This window comes from Macrosteles quadrilineatus, unplaced genomic scaffold, assembly GCF_028750875.1.
Source record: "Macrosteles quadrilineatus isolate MER2022 unplaced genomic scaffold, UCM_ALF_1.0 Scaffold_31__1_contigs__length_1484076, whole genome shotgun sequence".
NCBI classification, from domain to species: Eukaryota; Metazoa; Arthropoda; class Insecta; order Hemiptera; family Cicadellidae; genus Macrosteles; species Macrosteles quadrilineatus.
The window spans coordinates 302,485-323,195 of NW_026542624.1; the positions used below are offsets into that span (position 1 = coordinate 302,485).

The following is a 20,711-nucleotide window of genomic DNA, read 5'->3' on the forward strand; positions in this document are numbered from 1 at the left end:
TAGTTACCTTGAGTGTTCTTGTTCAGTTGGTACTCTAGCATTGGTTTGTGGATCAGTCTCTACTCCACTAGGATTAGTTAGGCCGGGAACACACGCGCCACCGAGCGACGAGGTAGTTACCTTGAGTGTTCTTGTTCAGTTGGTACTCTAGCATTGGTTTGTGGATCAGTCTCTACTCCACTAGGATTAGTTAGGCCGGGAACACACGAGCCACCGAGCGACGAGGTAGTTACCTTTAGTGTTCTTGTTCAGTTGGTACTCTGGCATTGGTTTATGAGTGTCACAGTCTCTACTCCACTAGGAGTAGTTAGGCCGGGAACACACGAGCCACCGAGCGACGAGGTAGTTACCTTTAGTGTTCTTGTTCAGTTGGTACTCTGGCATTGGTTTATGAGTGTCACAGTCTCTACTCCACTAGGAGTAGTTAGGCCGGGAACACACGAGCCACCGAGCGACGAGGTAGTTACCTTGAGTGTTCTTGTTCAGTTGGTACTCTGGCATTGGTTTGTGGATCAGTCTCTACTCCACTAGGATTAGTTAGGCCGGGAACACACGAGCCACCGAGCGACGAGGTAGTTACCTTGAGTGTTCTTGTTCAGTTGGTACTCTAGCATTGGTTTGTGGATCAGTCTCTACTCCACTAGGATTAGTTAGGCCGGGAACACACGAGCCACCGAGCGACGAGGTAGTTACCTTGAGTGTTCTTGTTCAGTTGGTACTCTGGCATTGGTTTGTGGATCAGTCTCTACTCCACTAGGATTAGTTAGGCCGGGAACACACGCGCCACCGAGCGACGAGGTAGTTACCTTGAGTGTTCTTGTTCAGTTGGTACTCTAGCATTGGTTTGTGGATCAGTCTCTACTCCACTAGGATTAGTTAGGCCGGGAACACACGCGCCACCGAACCACGAGGTAGTTACCTTGAGTGTTCTTGTTCAGTTGGTACTCTGGCATTGGTTTATGAGTGTCACAGTCTCTACTCCACTAGGAGTAGTTAGGCTGGGAACCCACGCGCCACCGAACCACGAGGTAGTTACCTTGAGTGTTCTTGTTCAGTTGGTACTCTGGCATTGGTTTATGAGTGTCACAGTCTCTACTTCACTAGGAGTAGTTAGGCCGGGAACACACGAGCCACCGAGCCACGAGGTAAGTTACCTTGAGTGTTCTTGTTCAGTTGGTACTCTAGCATTAGTTTGTAGATCAGTCTCCACTTCACTAGGATTAGTTAGGCCGGGAACACACGAGCCACCGAACCACGAGGTAGTTACCTTGAGTGTTCTTGTTCAGTTGGTACTCTAGCATTGGTTTGTAGATCAGTCTCTACTTCACTAGGAGTACTTAGGCCGGGAACACACGCGCCACCGAACCACAAGGTACCTTGAGTATTCTTGTTGTAATATTGTAATATTGTTTAATACACAGTATTAAAACAAGAACACACACAAAGGATAACCCTATCAGCAAGGAGGATCGTTGCATCAGTAAAGTGCTCTCCGTATAAAGACTCAGCACCCATCAAAGATTGAGATTAATGATTCTAATTCTTGGTTGTGGTAATCATTTTACTTGAAGGATTGATCAAGGTAAAAATTAAAGCCAGTCACTAAGAATTAAGAGTGAGGCTATTAAGAGACAATTATCTAAAAAGATGGAGGATAAGAAGTACCTTCGGTAACACAACCTCAGTACATCAAATACGCTAAAATCTACAAAATATTAAGTGGTGATGAATGCACAGCAAGAATATGATCAATTGAAAAAGACTAGGGACTCGGCAGTCTCGAAGCGTCCTCATGCATTCGGTCGAATGTTTCAATCGGAGCGAACAAAAGAAGTTTTCAGCCAATCAGGCGACAGCGTGGGACAGCGGGTGGCCGTAAACCACGCGGTATACACTCAGTCCCCCAAGTAGCTCCGATTGAGCCGTCCATGTGAATGGGGCCTTCGCCGCACCAGCTGAGATTATAAACATATTTTATGTGTCCCGAAAGAAGGAAACTGTAGAAAGGTTGTAAAGTCAGATTTGTCTCGTTATACAGTTTTGAGATTTTATTTAGCTGGAATGGAGTTGTTGGGGATTACGGCACGGTGTCAATGGGCTGCTTACTGGCTTCACGCGAATTAGGTACTGTTAATGCTACAAAAGGTGTATTGTAAGTTAGTGGGGATTAGGGACTACTGTATGCGTGTTTGTTGGGTAAAATAATAAGCGGGGTTGGACAACTTTTTTAAAGATACTTGTGGTATAACCAAAGGTTCTTCGATCTCTAATAAGTATCAAAGCACCCATTAGTATCACCTTTGACTATTGTATCAGATAGTCAATGGTATCACTCTCTTTAAGCTGTAGAACTCAGCAGAGTTGACCAAAAGAAGGATAGTAGCAGAACTCAGGACGCCGTGGTGAACCGCAGTATTATATATCAACCGCAGGAGACTTCAACGCTGGGTTGTACTGAAGTGCAATGATACACTTTTTATTAACAATCCGTAAACATGCGACTGGCGTCAGTTTCAGGCCTACTTTAGTGTCGTGATAGTACATTGTTTAATATGTTTTGATTGTCATTTAATGGTATTGCTTAATTACTTACTTTATTAGTGTGTGCGCGTCTATAAAATCGTGTTTTAGCTTAAAATTCATGTCATAGAACTATTAAACATTAATTTGGCATTAAATTAAGAACATTTCAAATTATTGTTCTTTATAATTGCTCAACTTATTCATTATATTAATAATATTCACTTCAATTTATTTGTTTAATTACACCAATAACAGAAGTACATTTATAGAAGTGCATAATAATTACATATCAAGATGACATTAATGCATTAACAATAAATAAATCATTGATGTAAAAAGACATTATATCAATGGATAATAACAAAATCGTAAAAATAAAAAAAATGTTTGGCAGTGATATATAAGACGTAAATTCAACAAGTAGCGAATATTTAACAAAGATCAACAAAGAAGAACAATAACAATAACAATAACAATAACAATAATAGGATAACAACAAAAGAATATGGGAGACAGTAAATTTCTAAATAAAATGGCTAAAACAATGTCCTAAACATGGGTAAAACAAACGATCCTTTTCTATTTTGATTAAATAGTTACCCTGATAATTATAGACGGCATTTACTACAAAAGGGCTACTGACAATTGTACAATCTGTACAATTATACAATTCTGTGCAATTGTAGTAATATCCTGCGATACAAGAGCTTTAACCTCCACCAGCTAAAACGTATTCGACAATAAAATGCCAAATCTTCAAAAATAGAAGACGACGGTTGAGAACAAGAGATCAAAACTGTTACGATATTTGACATTACAAAACTCACTGCAATTTAAATACTATAAGGCATTTAATCAAAGATTCGGTGATACAAAATCCATCACCAAAGTTCCTAACGATATGCCTTAAAAAATTCACAGTCCCCCAATCGTACACGATATTTGACAACACACTAAAATTTACAAAATCCACCGATACAAATACTACACTACCCAAAATCCCTATGATTATACAATAAAGGCAACAGCTTAAGAAATTATACGATAGCCTCCTTTATTAAACACAATTCAAGAACACCAAATCCAGAGACCTTAAACCCACTAACAAAACCCATAACCTCTACTATTCAATAGAATGCAACAGTCTCATAGACGATATTCAAAAAATCACAACCTCCTATAGCCTATAGTAGAAGTGGGCTCCAATCACAATATCTGGAAGCATGAGATATAAGACGATAGTCAACAAAAAGAGCCACAGCCTCCGATAGTATAAGTAGTGCTCCTATCACAATATCTGGTAGCCTGAGATATAAGACGATATTCAACTAAATGAGCCACAGCCTCCGATAGTATAAGTAGTTCTTCTATCACAACATCTGGTAGCCTGAGATATAAGACGATATTCAACCAAAAGAGCCACAGCCTCCGATATAGTAGAAGTAGCGATCACAATATCTGGAAGGCTGCGATGCGAGCAGCATGTAATTATTGCTATCGTTTCAACCGGCCACCGTAGTCAGGCTATTACCGACCAAACTGAGCTATTATCGAGATCCGTTCCTTGCTCCTTCCACCGTTTAATAATAAATAATGCATCGCACAAATAAACACTGACGATTTTCATTTGAGGAAGATTGTTATTTTGCGACGCAAAATCGCGATGATTTCAGTAATGGATATCGTGTAAAAGTTGGTTTAGATATTATAAATTTAGTCCTAAAGCTTTGCATGTTTTTTTGAGTTTTAGCAAGACAGTGTGGTTCTTCAAGTAAAAAAATCTAGGAAAATACATTTTCGAGCTCCATGTTACAATTCTCCTACGAAACATGAATTCTTAAGATACTATTTTAGCAAAAAAAGTAGGCTATGTAGGCAAGAACCGTAGTTAACGGAAGGCACAAAGAAGAATGTACCTATATCAATAACATAAATACTTTAAGTTATAGGGAATGAAACTAAGTTCAGCTGTTTTCCCAAGCAATTAGCTACTTGGTAACGAAGAGGGTTGCAACATTTTCCAGCGGCTTTCAAACAAAGTAGGACAGCAATTGACTTCAACAATGAAGTTGTTTGTTTAAGTTCTCAACCGTAAACCACTGTAGAATTACTTGTAATAAAACTAACTGTTGGGAACGACGGTGCAGACTACATAAGTACTGGTAACAGTTTCAGGCCGTTATAACATTAATTTTATGTTTACAATAATTAAAACGACGTGCACTCAACTATCTCACGAGTTGTTAAAACACGAGAATTTTTTTTTAAAGAGTTGGGCGATTTGTAGGGAGTCGATAGAACGATGAACTGTGAAATCTTATGATATCGGCGATGTTGTGTGTAGTACTGATACCACCACTTACAATTAGCAGTAGGCCTACAGTTTATTCTAGTAGTGCATTAGCTTATTCGCTCCTTACTTTGCTTGAAGCGTTTAAAACACTGACTTGTGCCTAATGGACGAGCCAATCAAGGTCAAAAACCAGAAAATCTCTTTAGAAAACCAAAACATAATAAACCTAACAGTTCTTCTAGGTCAGCTTTCATAGATTCCCTTACCATTTCATAAAGTAGTCAACTACTACTTTCTCAAAAGGTGACAAAAATCACACAAAAAATACCGAGTGACAACAGCTGTCCCAAAAAGGGATTAAACAAATCAAAACTTTCGTCCAATATCGATATCGTACACATTATCAAAATAACATATAATTCCGTTATGAGAGTCACGTTTGCCTATGTATGTTTGATTTACCATGGCTTGGCACAACAGGGAAAGCAGATTATGGCGTTTGGATGGCTGTAGGACACAACGAGGTTAAGTTTTGTTTCTGAATAGTGTATTAACTATGTACAAAAATAATAACGCTACTTCTAAGCAATTATTTTGATCTGTTACTTCGGATACTAAAGTAGCCATCTCAAATTAATAATATACCGAAAATGCATCCAGATTCCTACTCATATTTAGGACAACGGTGGGATAAAGCGGTCACAGAGCGTGCTACCATTATTCTGTTATCCAAACAACTGCATGCAAACAAAAATGAAAGGGCCACAAATAATGTTATAGTATTATGAGTTTCCTATACTATAGTTCATAAAATTTGGCGAATATAAAAGAACACTGTATTGATGTGGCTCAATGTTTTACTATAGATTTAACTAGACATTTCAATCGTTGTTAGTTTGTAGCCAGATTAGAAAATAAGTATTTATATTTGAGCATCCGATAAGTAATTGCTGCAAGACACTAATTTCTTTTATATACACGAATGATTTGACCAAAGCAAACTGAAAATGTCATAAAGCTTCGAGGAGCAATTTTGCTACCTGTACCATACTAATCTGTGCGTTATTGTATTTTATTACTCGATGGATCACAGTGTTACATATATTTTCCATCATTGTAACAAATAAGTTTTCACGACGTTTCTCCTCTAATATATTAATTTTTTTTGTTTTGTTTCTTGTTTTACTGCAAACAGTTCTGCGTGGTTTCCCCAAGTTTTTTACTGCTTTTTCTAGCACTGTGAACTACTGTAATCCGTAAAAACCGTCCTTTTTTGTTTAGGAACTTTTTCACCCAAGGACAGAATCTGTTCGCACATTTCGAAACGTCATGAAAGATTTTTAAAAATCGCGCGGTATAATTATCGTAACAATCAATTAAATAACATCCTCTCTTTCAGTTAAATGTGGGTACAGCTGGTATATATAGATTAGTTGATTACTTTAGCATCCAAAATAAATGGGTAGGATAATTGTATGTAACTTGTAGATCTTCTAGAAGTCACGCGACTTAATATTGTTTATTTGTTAATAAGTTTTCATCCAAGGTCAGAATCAAGATTCCAGATACCGAAACGTCGTGAAAACTCACAGTGATAAGAAATACCTGCAATACTCCCTCAAAAACACCTCCTTCAGTGAAACAAGAAGTCCACATTGGAGTGTGTACTCCAATATCTAAAGTCAATAGTTATAGTTGCAACTACTGGATCTCCTACAAGTGCCACACCAAGTAACAGAAGCTGTGCAGTAGAGCAATGGCCGCACAATGCAGGTGCCTCTAATGCCCGTTGCCATTTGCACTCCAATAATTAGGGTCGGGCTCTCCATTTTATTGTTGTGTGCGCACTGCGCGCTATAATCTACAAACATAACAACGCTGGTTTCCGATAGGTACTGAGGCATGTTTTCATTATTCCACGAACAGCTATAAAGCGGTGATGAGGCCACCTCGGGCCGGTTTAATTTTCCTTCACTCCCTCATTTTTCGATTTTGATGAGCGGCGTTTGCGTGCATTTTTCGAAACAATTTACGGTTAACAATTACCAAATTGTTTCTGTTCGGAGGATGTGTCGTGTTTGGTGGCTGCACATTAGCACATTGACGTTTATTCGGTTTAGTTGTAGGGCAGCGGCTTGTCTAGTGGTTATAGCGCAATGCTGTATCATGGTCATAGGGGCCTGGTTCAAGTATCGCCAATCACTAATGTACCTGGAGTTTAGCTAGCCAGTGGTTGAGGGACCAGGTGTACCAATCTATATAAATAAAATTAGAGTTTTGTCTGTACATTGCTTAGAATAATGAACTTTTTGGTTATTTTTACATTTCATAGGTCAGAGAAACCGAATCAAACCTTATCTCAATTTCTGTCTGTCTGTCTGTCTGTCTGTCTGTCTGTCTATCTGTCATTCTCTTGGTAACGCTAAAATACGCACTTTATTACAACTACTCCTCAATAACTATAGCACTGTCCCGCCTGAAACTTATTTTCCAAATACTATACATATATGAGATGGTTTTAGACGTATTTCATCGAATATGAGACAGTTAGATATTTAACAGTAAACCCTTGAAAATCAAGTTTTTGTCGATTTTTGACGTGGAATTTCTGGAAGCCCATGTTAACCTTATGAGAAATGAAATTATTGAATCTTAACAGCTGTTTCAATTAAACAAGTTGGTTCTGTTCTGTGATGTTCAATAGCATTAAAGTTACAAGGATTACCAACAGGGTGCAGCACTAGCACTATTATTTCTTTTACATTTATGACAACAGCTAATTTGCAACCTGGAGGCGAGTGAGCGTAGCGAACGAGCTAACCTGAAGGCAAGTGAGCGTAGCGAACGAGCTAACCTGAAGGAAAGTGAGCGCAGCGAACGAGCTCCAACATACAGGTGAGTGAGCGTAGCGAACGAACTTCAACCAGGACGTGATTGAGCCATGCAAACGAGATCAGATAGTAAAAATAAAAGTAAGCCTACCGTTATAGGATCGACCGGCAGACACAGAGGTAATTTAACCTTTTATTGATTGTCATACCGATCCGGAACAACAAAAAACAACATAAAATGAAGCTATGTATAATAGTTTGGCCAGCATATCTTAAAATATGCAAACCAACTGCTGTTCGTTATATAAGAAGGTTTCAACTGAATATTATAAGATCCCCGTGCGTAGAACGGGTACACAGCTAGTACCCAATAAAAATTAGAGGTTTCTCAGACGAAGAGGACTTTATCTGTTTTGGAGAACGCTCTCAAGTACGAGTCATTCCATAATCCTTAGTCATATTATGTATGTTGAACAGTTTAAAATTGAAAAATCTGTATGTTAATTGTCAAAAGGAGTGAATATCAATAGCACAAGATGAAACTATCGTGAGATGATAATTTTAATAGTAGGCTTACCGTACGAAGTGTTTCGGAACATTTTTTGATTAAAATTGTAACAACTTTCCTTCAGAAACAAGTCTTGCCTATAGACCGTCACATGCATACTTGTGTGATTTTACTAATCTTACAAAAGGTGACAGGAGACAAACATTTCAAATTAATTCTTTGTTGAAAACAATCGTTGAAGATTATTGTGTCCAGAGTTTCTGAAAATTTGCCCAAATGCATGCAAAAATATGTTTCACGTGGTCTCAGTATCTAATATCTCTTATTTCCTTTTCAAGTTGGTGTGGTATAGTAATATAATATGTTTAAATTGGATCTGAATTTTTCCAGTACGAGCTTAATTTGACGATAGCGAAACATTTTTCGATTCCAGCTGATAATTTTTTCTTAGGCTTATGCCTAACGAAGAACGAAGAACTAAAGAACGTCCCTCACAGCATATCATTTTCGCTAAAATAATACGAAACTTTTTCGTCAACTATCAAAACTGAACTCAACTCAACTCTCGTCACCCAAGCCGATTTCCCTGGTCACGACCTGTGTCCGGTTGATCCCACACCAAGTAGATGAGTTCGCGAAGACACAATCACCATAAACACTCCAGATAAGACCCTGGATCCAATCTTCAACACCATAAATACGCTGGATTACCGCCTTCGCTAATTACTAATTCTTTGTTCACTTCCTGCATCGGCTAGCTGTTTCGCACTGCAGGAGCTAATGAGAATCGGGTTTGACTTTGTGTGAATGCGAAGGTTGCCTAAGTGTATGTTGAATTTCCAAAAAGATGCAAAAAGGTTAATTATGTGGAAGGAGTTTTAAAATATATTTATGCTGTATGTAATTGTAGGTACTAGATGTTAGGGTCGTGTTAAATATCACCTTGATTTTATAAAGTCTCGCAGGAGACATTGAGATTTATTGTTGATTTTTTTATGAAGATTTATAGTTGTATTGTGCTAGGCCTATATGAAGCTTCTTTTGATTCTTGTTTTAGCCTGGTTCCGTTTGAGTGCGCTGATGTCGAATTTATGTTTCACTCTTTTTTTGGGATAAATTTTAGTGCGCTCTTTGGTTAATACCCAAGCATAACCATAGGTTTTCAAATAGATTGTGAGATTCTGCTGACGGTGACATATAGTTTTAAAGTAATTAGAAACAAATAGAAAACGATAATACAAGCTATGTGAATCCGATGGAACCTCCTTGAGCTTCATTATTGATGATAATGTAAGGAGAGTCTCAACCTATCGTACAATGTGGAGCCTTTTTGGTTCTTGTTTCCAGTTCAGTTACGTGGGTTAATGGCGCTAATGCCGACTAAATGTTACTCTAAATGACTTTTTCTATTTCAATAGAATCCTTATTCTAAGAGTCTATGTTATCAATAATCTGTCTCTTTAGTATTGAAAAATAATACTAATGGAAGAGTTGGATAACATGTAAACGCATTTCTCATTGTTGCCACACTCATGTTGATATTACGAAGTCCAATGCATTAGGCTACTATTATAATGTTTAATCTACGAAAACCTGGGACACAATTTTGAAACGGTAATGCTCTTTTCCTAAATATAAAAATACATCCCTCTCGAAAAACATCCAGAAACAGTTTAACATTTAGAAACCAACAGGGAACAGTACAAAATAAAATATTATTTCAGAACACTTTAATGAGTCGTAGTGCTTTTAAGACATTTAATTTTATGCAACGAAGCATATTAAAAGTTATCCAATACCGGTAGAATCCAGCAGTCAATGCTAAAACCTATAGGCTAAGCGAATAAACTTTCGTAGCATTGAATAAATTAAACATTATTCAAACTCATCTAAAGCGTTAAAGGCAAAAGTCTTCAAAACCCACAAAATCAAATAATTAACTTTAAAACAAAGAAACTACAATGCTTAACACGTGTCAGTGACGAAACAGACTCGAGCGAACTCGGTAAATCTAAATTCCTCTTGAGCTTCTAAACAAACAAGCTTATCGCCTGGGAATTACTGCAGCGCTACAAAAAGGCAAGGCAGAGCAGTAAAGCCGCGCGAGCTCATATGCAGTAATTCCTATGCAGCTGCATACGGCGATAAGAAAGAATGGAAAAGCTAATAGAAGAGTATACTTGGCGGACCTAGCACACGTAAACTTACCGCTCAAGTGACATGCGTGAGCTTGCAACACTGTTGCTAGTGTTGCTACAATGATGCAACGGGTTGCTTACTTCAGTGGTGCAACAGGTTTGTGGGTGTGTTTTTGTTGCTACAATGTTGCTGTTGATCTAGGAGGAAACGTTAATCCTCCTAGCTGTTGATTCACTGTTGCAGCAGTAGTTCTTAGGAATTTTGTGTTGCTACAAGGTTGTTGTTGTTGATTCATTGTTGCAAAATTAATTCTGGAGTTGATACGTTTGAGTTGCTACAATGATGTTGTTGTTTCATTGCCACAACATTAATTCTGTAGTAGATGTGTTTGTGCTGCTACAATGAGGTTGTTGATTTATTGTTACATCAGTATAGTTCTTTAGATAGTGGTGTTTTTTTTTTGGTGCTACAATATTTGTTGTCTAGCAATGCAATTTATATTGTTGCTAGTGTAGATGACACTAAAAGTGATGCAGTTTATTTCCATTCCAAAAATGTTGCTACAAAGGCTATATTTCCCCAGTATTGTTGTTCGTAGTGTTACACCGTGTGGTTCTTGGGCTAGAGCCGTCATCCCCACAGTGTTGAACGAATTTTGCTTCAATGTTGCTTCTGTCGGTTGTGGTCGTTTGAGTTGGTCAGTTCAGCATATGAGTTGAACGTGGTACCATCTGGAGAGAGGAGATTCGTTCATAAAATGACCATTTCTCAGATAACCCAGCTTCGTGGATCAGCTGAAGACTAAGGGTTTTTTATGCATACACTCGAGCAAAGTCTTCTCTTTACTTTCGTGATTACGAACACTCAGAACTATATATTATCACAGTCTCTAGTAAAAAACTTTTTACAAACTTCAGCTTTTGTTTTAGTAATTTAATCAAATAGTAAAGTGCACCCTAAAATAGAGAAAAACGTCTAGTCAACGTCAACGGGCTCTTGTTATCGGTCATACCCAATCGAGCTTGAAGATTTACAATACAATGGGATGAGAATAAGTCTTCTTGCAGCATCTAAATAAATAAATATCATTCCAGCCAGATGCCTTCTTCTGTGAGTTCATGTTCTCAATCAAAGTGAACGTCTTGCCATGCGTGCTTATGTTGAGCACAATTTTATAGGTTTCGCTATTGATGTTAGGAATTTTATACCGCCCTGAAATAAGATGGAATATTTTGAAAGATTATCGAAATAACTAAAACGAGGAAAACGTAGAAACCCAATAAATTAAATAATGCTTCAAGAGATATCAATGGTTTTAATATTTCAAGTTTTAGAATTCATTCAGTTGGTAAAACTGTTAATTGATGAATAAGCCAACATTTGGAATGTTTTAAAAATAAAAATTAAGAAACCACAGTTATTGTAGGTACCGGTAACTAATGGGTTTTTATTCTTTGTTCAGCTAGAAACCGTAAAATTCAAGCGATGCAATTTAATTTTTTATGGACATTTGTTGTAATACAATTAATAATACTTGTAAGAGGTAACACATAGTATCACTATTAGTAGATAAAATTCAATCGTATTTGCTATAATTTTATAATTAATCGTAATTTTGCAGTTTTATTGCGTGGATTAAACTTAGGGGTTTGTAACAGTGGAGTTCAGAGTTAATGAATCTAGTACGGTAACTTAATAAATGGACGTCATTTTGGATGGTAATTTATTTATTTAGATTATGAAGAAAAACTACTAGGAACGCAAAACATAATTTGTTGGGTTGAAAAACATAAACGCACCAATGGCAATGTAAGTAGCCTATAGTACATACTTTTCAAAATCAAGAACCAAACAAAATACCACCTCATACCTTTAAACTGTGTAAACACGATTAATTTTCTTCTACATTGTTATCATGGTGGAAGTACAAGACGGATTGTTATCACTTCAATGATGGATCTCGTGGAGTAGGTAAGTCTAGTTATCATAATAACACCCAAAGAACAAGGAAAAATAAAAATCCTGTTTCGGGAGACCTTAACGCCCGAGAATAGTGAAGGTGGCGAAAACGATTTCTTAAATGTCTCTAGCAAAAATATGCTTATCAAGGACCACAAATCTGTCACTATAAAATAAAGTACCCTACCTAAAAGTTATACAAAGTATTTGACTTATTTTCATAAACAAATTCTCGACCTATGTACAGTCAATTTTACACTCCAATGACAGTTGACAGTTTCAATATTAAGTAAAACAAATATAAACTTACCTCGGCCATATCCTTGAGTATGTTTAGCAAAACTGTTGACAACAGCGTCCACGGCTTCCTTGAGTATTTGTTTGGCACGGGCGTCTGGGAGGGTGGTAGTCGCTGTGGAGTGCCGAAGAGCAGGCAGCGGGGCCGGCGGTGCTTTTGTTTTGGCGTTCATGTGAATTCTTGGGCGAAATCGGACGTTTGATAAACAACACAGTCAATTCACACCGCGAGCTCGGAAGAGAGCCCTACGCGAACTACGTGTGGCATAGGGACGGCACCCACCTTCACTGAGTACACTTCCCACGTTACTGAACTCTGAACCGAACCCGACCGAGACCGAACACTCGCTGCACTACGACTGAGGATAAACAAAGCCAGGTGTCAGATGGTCGAGCGTCACCCGGTCATCACTCATTAGTCTGTGCCGCTCTTCTGCTGCCCGTAACTTTTCTTGTTCTAGAATGAATTCAGGTATTTACCCAGCAGCGACATCTATTATGAAATCGAGTTCGACTACGCTCCGTCGGAGAGTGGAAGACCAGTCGGTGCTGCGATCTAGTGAGCAGCGGTGGAACGATGTCGGCAACATTGATCTCTTTGTATTTTTTGACGCTAGAGCGATCAGCTGTGTCGTTCCGATGTATTTTTTCGTAGACCTTCAAGTGTGGTGAACGCCAAACGCAACGGAGATCCGTTGAACTTTTCAGTTGCTCAGCTGTTCGTAGTACGTGCTTTCGTTGTTTAATGTGTGTGTGCCGTTTAATTTCTTTTGCGGGAGTTGTTTTAATCGTTACGAGATTTTTTAACCTCCGACAGATAGTTTTATAATCTATTTTAAAGTCTAATTTGTTTTAATTGATCTAATAGTACTTTTAATTTGATCCAAATCATAACAAGCTTTGAACTGCAGCTGTAATGTTTGTTTAGCTTCTCTGTCATGCCCGTAATCGATTTTGTGACAGTTGCTTACTTCTTCAAGTGATAACACAAGCATTAACCTAAACTTACTATGAATGAACTGTTCAAATTGTTAAGATGATTTACCACGCTTGTTTCTGACGTGTTAGTAGGCCTACAAAAGTGATGATTAAAATCTTTCATCTTTAAGTTAGGTTAGCGGTGTCAATTTTAGTGTTGTAAACAAACAACCCAAAACCATGGCTGATGACGAATCAAGCGTTCGTGTAGCAGTAAGGTAAGTGTTAAACTAACTACTTTTTGCTTATCATTTACAACCATTATCTACTGTTGCCTATTGAGTTTAGTTATTATTTGCTTAGGTTAGGCTATATGCTTGTTTGGAACAAGTGTTTTCCAAGGCTTTTAAATTAGGCTAGGCTATTAGAATTCTGCATGCCTAGGGTAGGCCTATTGTAATTACAAAGAATAGAACTAACTTACCTAGTTCTATTCCAGTTATTTGTAATCATAACCTAAACCCTTAATCATTTTATTAGCAGGGCTCGGATTTTACAAATTTGACACAGCGGAGCTTGTGTCACTAAGTTAAGCCTAAGTTACCATGGTAGGTACCTGTTAGGGTTGTTAGGCTTACTACAAATGTTGAAAAATATGTTTACGTCGCTACAGTTCCATAGTAAGTTAGATTGTCCCTAAATCAAAGAATATTTAAGGTTATGTGGGGTAAGTGTACGCCCGGGGCAAGTGGACTTCCAGCTAATAATAAATTTGTTTAGACCCATTAAGTAACCAAGAAATATAACAACTTGGCCAAAGGTATTTTGACTTATTTTCTTAAATTGCTACATAGCTAACTAAAGAATGAAACGTTGACTGGGACGGTGGCGTTGTGCTTTGATCCAGCTACTAGGAGGTCACGAATTGTGGATATTTATAGGCATGCACTGTGTATGCAATACCCTGGTGTGCATTCGTTGCACTAGTGGACAAGACCTCTAGCACAGAAAACGTACTACTATAACCCAGAATGCCAACCGCATGGTAAAAAGCATTAAGCGGTTTGAGAGAGCTTTGCCTGTCAATCTGTAGGCAGCGCCACCAGCGTTGCTATGCTATTGCATGGCAACGCTGGTGGCGCTGCCTACGGATTGACAGGCAAAGCTCTCTCAAACCGCTTAATGCTTTTTACCATGCGGTTGGCATTCTGGGTTATAGTAGTACGTTTTCTGTGCCTCTAGGTACATATCCAAGAACCAGTGTGTACTATAGTGTATTCAAACCGACGGCATTTAATCCATTCGATAGCCTACATGAAAATTTGTTGTATTAAGTTATGCACTGACCACCTTTTTGAGGGCCTGTGATGGCTTAAGTTATTCAGGTATTTTTTTAAAGCATTTTGAACATTTTTGGTTCTTTTAATTTACTTTGATTGTTACTATAAATTGGTGTTTCCACATACCCGCATGTATGTGATCTTTAATTTTGTATGGCAACTAGTTTACACTCAACACCGGAGTCATCTTCAGGCTAGTTAGATGTCATCTCGTTTCATGTCATCTGTAAGCCTACGTACTAGCCTGAAAATGACTCCAACTAGTCTAGAAAACTAGTTTCCATAACGCAACATTAATGATCACTTAAATTCAGATGTACACCATCTCCCCCAACTAACATACTAGGCTATGGAGAAAGTAGGCTAGCATTGTTTTCATCAAAATTTTTGAATTTGAGTTTTGAGTGGATATATCCATTTTGGGTCCCCCTGAACCCAAAAAGTTGTATGACCTGAACGGTTTTGATAAAAATTTAGTAGGTATGTTATCATCATTTATTCTGAACAAAATGGTACAAACCCCATTTCCGTAAAAATGAAGTTATAGGCTATTATTACTTTTGTTATTTTCACCTAAAAAATACCCATAAAATAACAAAAATTTTGATTTTAAGAAAAAACTGATTTTCACCTATGTGATGGTCCTTATAATTCTTAACACCATAGTCCAACCTCTATTGCTGTAAAAATTACGATTCAACTACCTTCTTGTCCCTACAGGGTGTAGAAAAATGCAATAGACAAATGATTAACACATTTTTGAGCGGAGCGAGCGAAGCGAGCAAAGCTCTTATACGTCGACTCTTACGCTTTTCGTAATACGCAAACTCCTCCTAGATGGCTGAATCAATCGTTTTCAAATTTTGCATGGTGATAAAGACCATATCGGTGAGTGCCAACATCTATATGGCATTAACAAAGTCTCTCAGGAATCCGCACCACTGGGTCTCAAAGTTTCAATGTAATCCTTATGGAAGCAGTATTTGACACATAAACAAAGACATATGATCAGCTGTTGACTTTTGAATGCAGTAGATAAAGAAATAGCTGATAGCCTTATTCCACAGATATTAGAACAGAAACGGTATGGATCATAAATATAATCAAATAACGACACTAGCTTGAGGTCCGTGACGTAGGAAGCGGTGAAGGAAGTAGTAAAGGTGAGCTGTCTGGAGTGTGGAAACTGTTTATGACGATTAGATTTAGGTATCTGCATTCCTAAAATTCTATGGGAAGGGAGGAAAACGGGTCCGTGACGAATGAAGTGGTGAAGGAAGTAGTAAAGGTGAGCTGTCTGGAGTGTGGGAACTGTTTATGATGATTAGATTAAGGTATCTGCAATCCTAAAATGCTATTGGACGGAAATGAAACAGGTCCGCGACGTAGGAAGTGGTGAAGGAAGTAGTAAAGGTGAGCTGTTCGGGGTATGGGATCTGTTTATGACCATTAGATTCGGGTATTTGCAATCCTATGATGCTATGAGAAGGGAGGGAAACAGGTCCGTGACGTAGGAAGTGGTGAAGGAAGTAGTAAAGGCAAGCAGTCCGGACTGTGGGAACTGTTTGTGACGATTAGATTAAGGTATCTGCAATCCTAAAATGCTATGGGAAGGGAGGAAAACAGGTCCGCGACGAAGGAAGTGGTGAAGGAAGTATAGTCAAGGTGAGCTGTCCGAAGTGTGGAAACTGTTTATGACGATTAGATTAAAGTATCTACAATCCTAAAATGCTATGGAAATGGAGGAAAACAGGTCCGCGCTGTAGGAAGTGGTGAAGGAAGGAGTCAAGGCGAGCTTTCCAGAGTGTGGGGGAACTGTTTATACCGATTAGATTAAAAGGTATCTTCAATCTTAAAATGCTATGGAAAAGGTGGGAAACAGGTCCGTGACGTAGGCAGTGGTGAAGGAAGTAGTAAAGTTTAGTTGTTCAGAGTTTGGGATCTGTTTATGTCTGTGAATAGATTAAGGTAGGCCTATTTGCAATTCAATAATGCTAAGGGAAGGGAGGTAAACAGGTCTGTGACGTAGGAAGTGGTGAAGGAAGTGGTAAGGCTTGCAATGCAGAGTGTGGGAACTGTCTTTAGCAATTACATTAATGTATCTGCAATCCTAAAATGCTATGGGAAGAGAGGGAAACAGGTCCACGACGTTGGGGGTGGTGAAGGAAGTAGTAAAGGTGAGCAGCGTCGAGTGTGGGAATGGATTATAATGTAGCCTATCTGCAATGCTAAAATGCTATGAAAAGATACTGTAGACTGTAGGTTAGAATGATTACGTAGCACGAATCGATACATGCAACATGCAATAGTTTACAATAGAAATATACTACTAAATTGACATTAACTGACTTTTATTCCATAGAGGCTAAAAACGATTTTTACTCCCTAAAGAGAAAAAAATGTTACTTTAGACCCGCAACGCATGCATTAAAAACTTCTGTTTTTACTGCAGTATGACAAAAACAATATAATATGAACCCTTGATGACTCCGCTCAATTTTGCGGATGCCTCTGCGAACGCCACCTAGTATTTTTATCATAGACCTACATTTTAATCTTTGGAACTATTTACCTACAATTGAGTTTTCAAAAGCCAATGCAACTTTTGTGATTTAACCTATTAAATATCATAGACCTAGTTATATTCACATCGCTTGCCCAGAGGTTGATATGTGTCAGAAAGTTGATACCGTTTATTTTAAGTATTGAAATGTGATCAGGTGGCTAAAACTCAATTAGCCTATAATATAATTTAGTCAATGATTTAAACTGTGGAACTGTTTGGGCCTAGTTCCTATAGAGAATTCAGTGTCTAGGCCTAAAAGTTATATCCTAAGGTTTCTCATATTTAAACCTCATTCTAAACATACTTTGTCAAATTATTTATAAATCTCATGGTGGAAAAATCTTTTTTCATTTTTTCATTGTTCGTTATCAGGTGATTACCACAACCCACATTTTAAGCATAGGTACCGTCTACACACAAATTCAGAAAAAAATTGTTCAACAAAATTATCTGAAAAATTTTGCTTGCCTCCCCACAAACACTACTTAGCCAAGTATTTTGGAAGTTAGAAAGAACTGCACAATGGACGTTAACAAAGATTTAAATTTCACATTCACCTTCTGTATAAATAATCATTAAAACACTCTCTATCCAAGGACAAGATAATTAACATCACATTCTCTCATTGACTACACACCCTGTCCTTAACTACTACAATCAGTGAAACTTTCTCCACAAATCAACTTTATCGGTCATTGTAACTGTGAGGTGGCGCAATCTAATCGTAGGTTGTCACAGGTCAAGGTTTAGCACCTGTTCAAGGAGTACCTGTTCTGAACCTGGACCTGTGACTGGTATATCACCTGTTCCAATGATAATCATGTGATGTTACCATGCTGCCAACACTTTGTGAGGCACTATGGTAACAGGTACGTAAGAGAGGTTGCACTTAACCTGATAGTAGATTGGTCACAGGTTCAGGTTCAGCACATATTTAAGGAGTGCCCGTCAGTACCTCTACCTGTGACTTGTATATTGCATATCTCAATAATAAAAGATCATGTGATTAACACTTGTTCTAAAAAAGGTGGAAAATCTAATGGTACAGTAGGTTGTCCCGGGTCAAGGTTCAGCACCTTTTCAAGGTGTTACTGTTCCATACCCTAACCCCTGTTCCATACCCTGTTGTGACTGATATCACACCTGTTCTTATGATACCTGATCATGAGAACATCTAAGCTTTCAACGTTTTTGTGTGAGGTTGTAGGATGTCCCGGGTCAAGGTTCAGCACCTTTCAAGGTTACTGTTCCATACCTGGACCTGTGACTGATATCACACCTGTTCTTATGATACCTGATCATGAGAACATCCAAGCTATCAACGTTTTGAGTGAGGTTGCTTAATTCATCGATGTACCTGGCAGTAGGGCGTCACAAGTCAAGGTTGAAAACCCTTAAACCTGCACTAGCTACCATAACTACCTTTAGGGACAATGTAACATTTGACCAACACTTTTTCTGAGATGGGTGACACAATCTGACAGGTTTTAAGTTAGGTCTAGGTCAAATATCTGTTCAAGGAGTATCTATTGTACCTACCTTACCTGCAACCTTGCCTGGTATCCCACACTACGATATATCGTGACAATTTACCGAAAATTACAAATTGTTCCAATTTATCGTACTGTTTATACATCGCACATTGGAGCAATTTATCGAATTGGGATTGGATCGGATGTTTGATGCCGGCTGGCATCAATTTCTGCGAATTGGAACGATAAGTTGGAACATGTAGCCTAGACAAGCCACACATTTATTGCAACGATTTTACCCAGTGACCTGTTGTTAAGGCAAACTCTTTTCTGGGGTCAATGGCACTCAACAGCAGAATACTGACTTTTTGACAAGAAATTGTTGAAACAATTGATCGTAGCGTGTTGACCGGCCAGCAATCTCTCGATTTATGGGTACTACAAATTGGCCAATCAGATCGTTACAATTTATCGTAGCTTGTATACCCAACTTAAAAAGCTAAAGCTTGTTTTGAGAGCAGCTGCACAATCTCGCATTAAGATGGGACGTCTCTTGTCTAGAGATCAGTAACTGTTGGAGCTTTACATGTTCCATATAATACCTTGGTATTTCACCTGTTCCCATGATACCTGAACCTGATACTCGGGATACTTCCAAGCTACTGATACCTGTTGGATTGGGTTACTGATGTATGCTGAGAACATTGATTACGCCACTGCAACTCCTTGATGAATCCTGCTCAAGTGGTGCACTTGTGTTTTGTTCCTGTCAAGATCAAGTTACTTTACTGTGGACTTAGATTTGCTGCAAATGTCCGTCATTCTACTTGATTTTTGTCTAATAATATCATTCTGTTGAAAATAATTTTGTCATCTTTGGTTTTGTCCAGAAAGAATGTTAATCCTACTGTAGTTGAAGTTATGTGTTGTCTAATAATATGATTACCTATGCTTCAAATAATTGTCATCTTGCTTTGGTTTTGTCTAATCATTATTAGTTTTAGGCTAGAGAGTTGTAATAAGTAAACTGTTGGAATACGTGTAGATGTTAAATGTCTTGCATGATTATGGTTCATGCTTGATAATGTTATTACACTAAGGGGGCCACTTAAGTTATAAGAGGTCAAGTAAGGGACGGAGGAGAACAATTCACCCATTTAAGAGGGGAGGGGACACAATTACAATCGATCTCTCGAGCGCGACACACGCTAGCGCGGGCCTGCTAAACTTTAGACAAATACTGCCAGAAAAACACGAAACCATAACCATGAGACTCAAATTTATTCTGTAAACTTTACTGCCGAACAAAATATTCATGTCAAGCTTTTGCCTTGCCTTAAATTGAGGTTATTGCTTATTGGTTATTATATGTTATTGGTTATGAGTGCATGGCCGTTTTGACAGTTTATAATCCCCACGGCAAAGAATAGAACGGCACTTGCTTCGTTTCCCATTGGTTATTGCCCTACAAAGATAAGGTACTTAACTCAATATAGGGTCCGCTGATGCATACGAGTTTAAACTATGGTTTAACGTATACAGTAGTGTATTGTATTACGAAACAAACAGTATCGGAAACCATACAAGAGAGAGAACTGTGACTCGCAAGGATATCCGCACAGATTGGCTGTCCGAGATAACAAATGGTTCAGTTGTAATTTGTCTCTGGCAGAGACTACAGACATGCCGGACTATCAGCTGTTGTTATCTCTGAGACACCGCTCTTATCAGTGAAGGTTGTGTTGCCACCTGTTACTGTTGGCTCTAGGCGATGTCCCAGTTTTTGGCGCAAGGCGTTCTTTGATTTGAGTGTGAACTTTTTGTTAGTCGTTGATTCATCTGCTTCTTACACGCATTACAATAGG

At 38.3% G+C, this 20,711-nt stretch overlaps 2 protein-coding genes across 2 annotated transcripts in view; one reads left to right on the forward strand and one right to left on the reverse strand.

The window, feature by feature from the left end:
* Nucleotides 1–12,996, reverse strand: part of LOC129005722 (LIX1-like protein) — a 96,464-nt gene extending 83,468 nt beyond the window's left edge. The window contains exon 1 of the mRNA XM_054434704.1: nt 12,564–12,996. Coding sequence (XP_054290679.1) covers nt 12,564–12,723 — 160 coding nt within the window. The 5' untranslated portion in view covers nt 12,724–12,996. The remainder of the gene's footprint in view (nt 1–12,563) is intronic.
* A 275-nt stretch (nt 12,997–13,271) lies between these two features.
* Nucleotides 13,272–20,711, forward strand: part of LOC129005702 (kinesin-like protein KIF21A) — a 159,604-nt gene continuing 152,164 nt past the window's right edge. Inside the window, exon 1 of the mRNA XM_054434664.1 lies at nt 13,272–13,746. Coding sequence (XP_054290639.1) covers nt 13,709–13,746 — 38 coding nt within the window. The 5' untranslated portion in view covers nt 13,272–13,708. The remainder of the gene's footprint in view (nt 13,747–20,711) is intronic.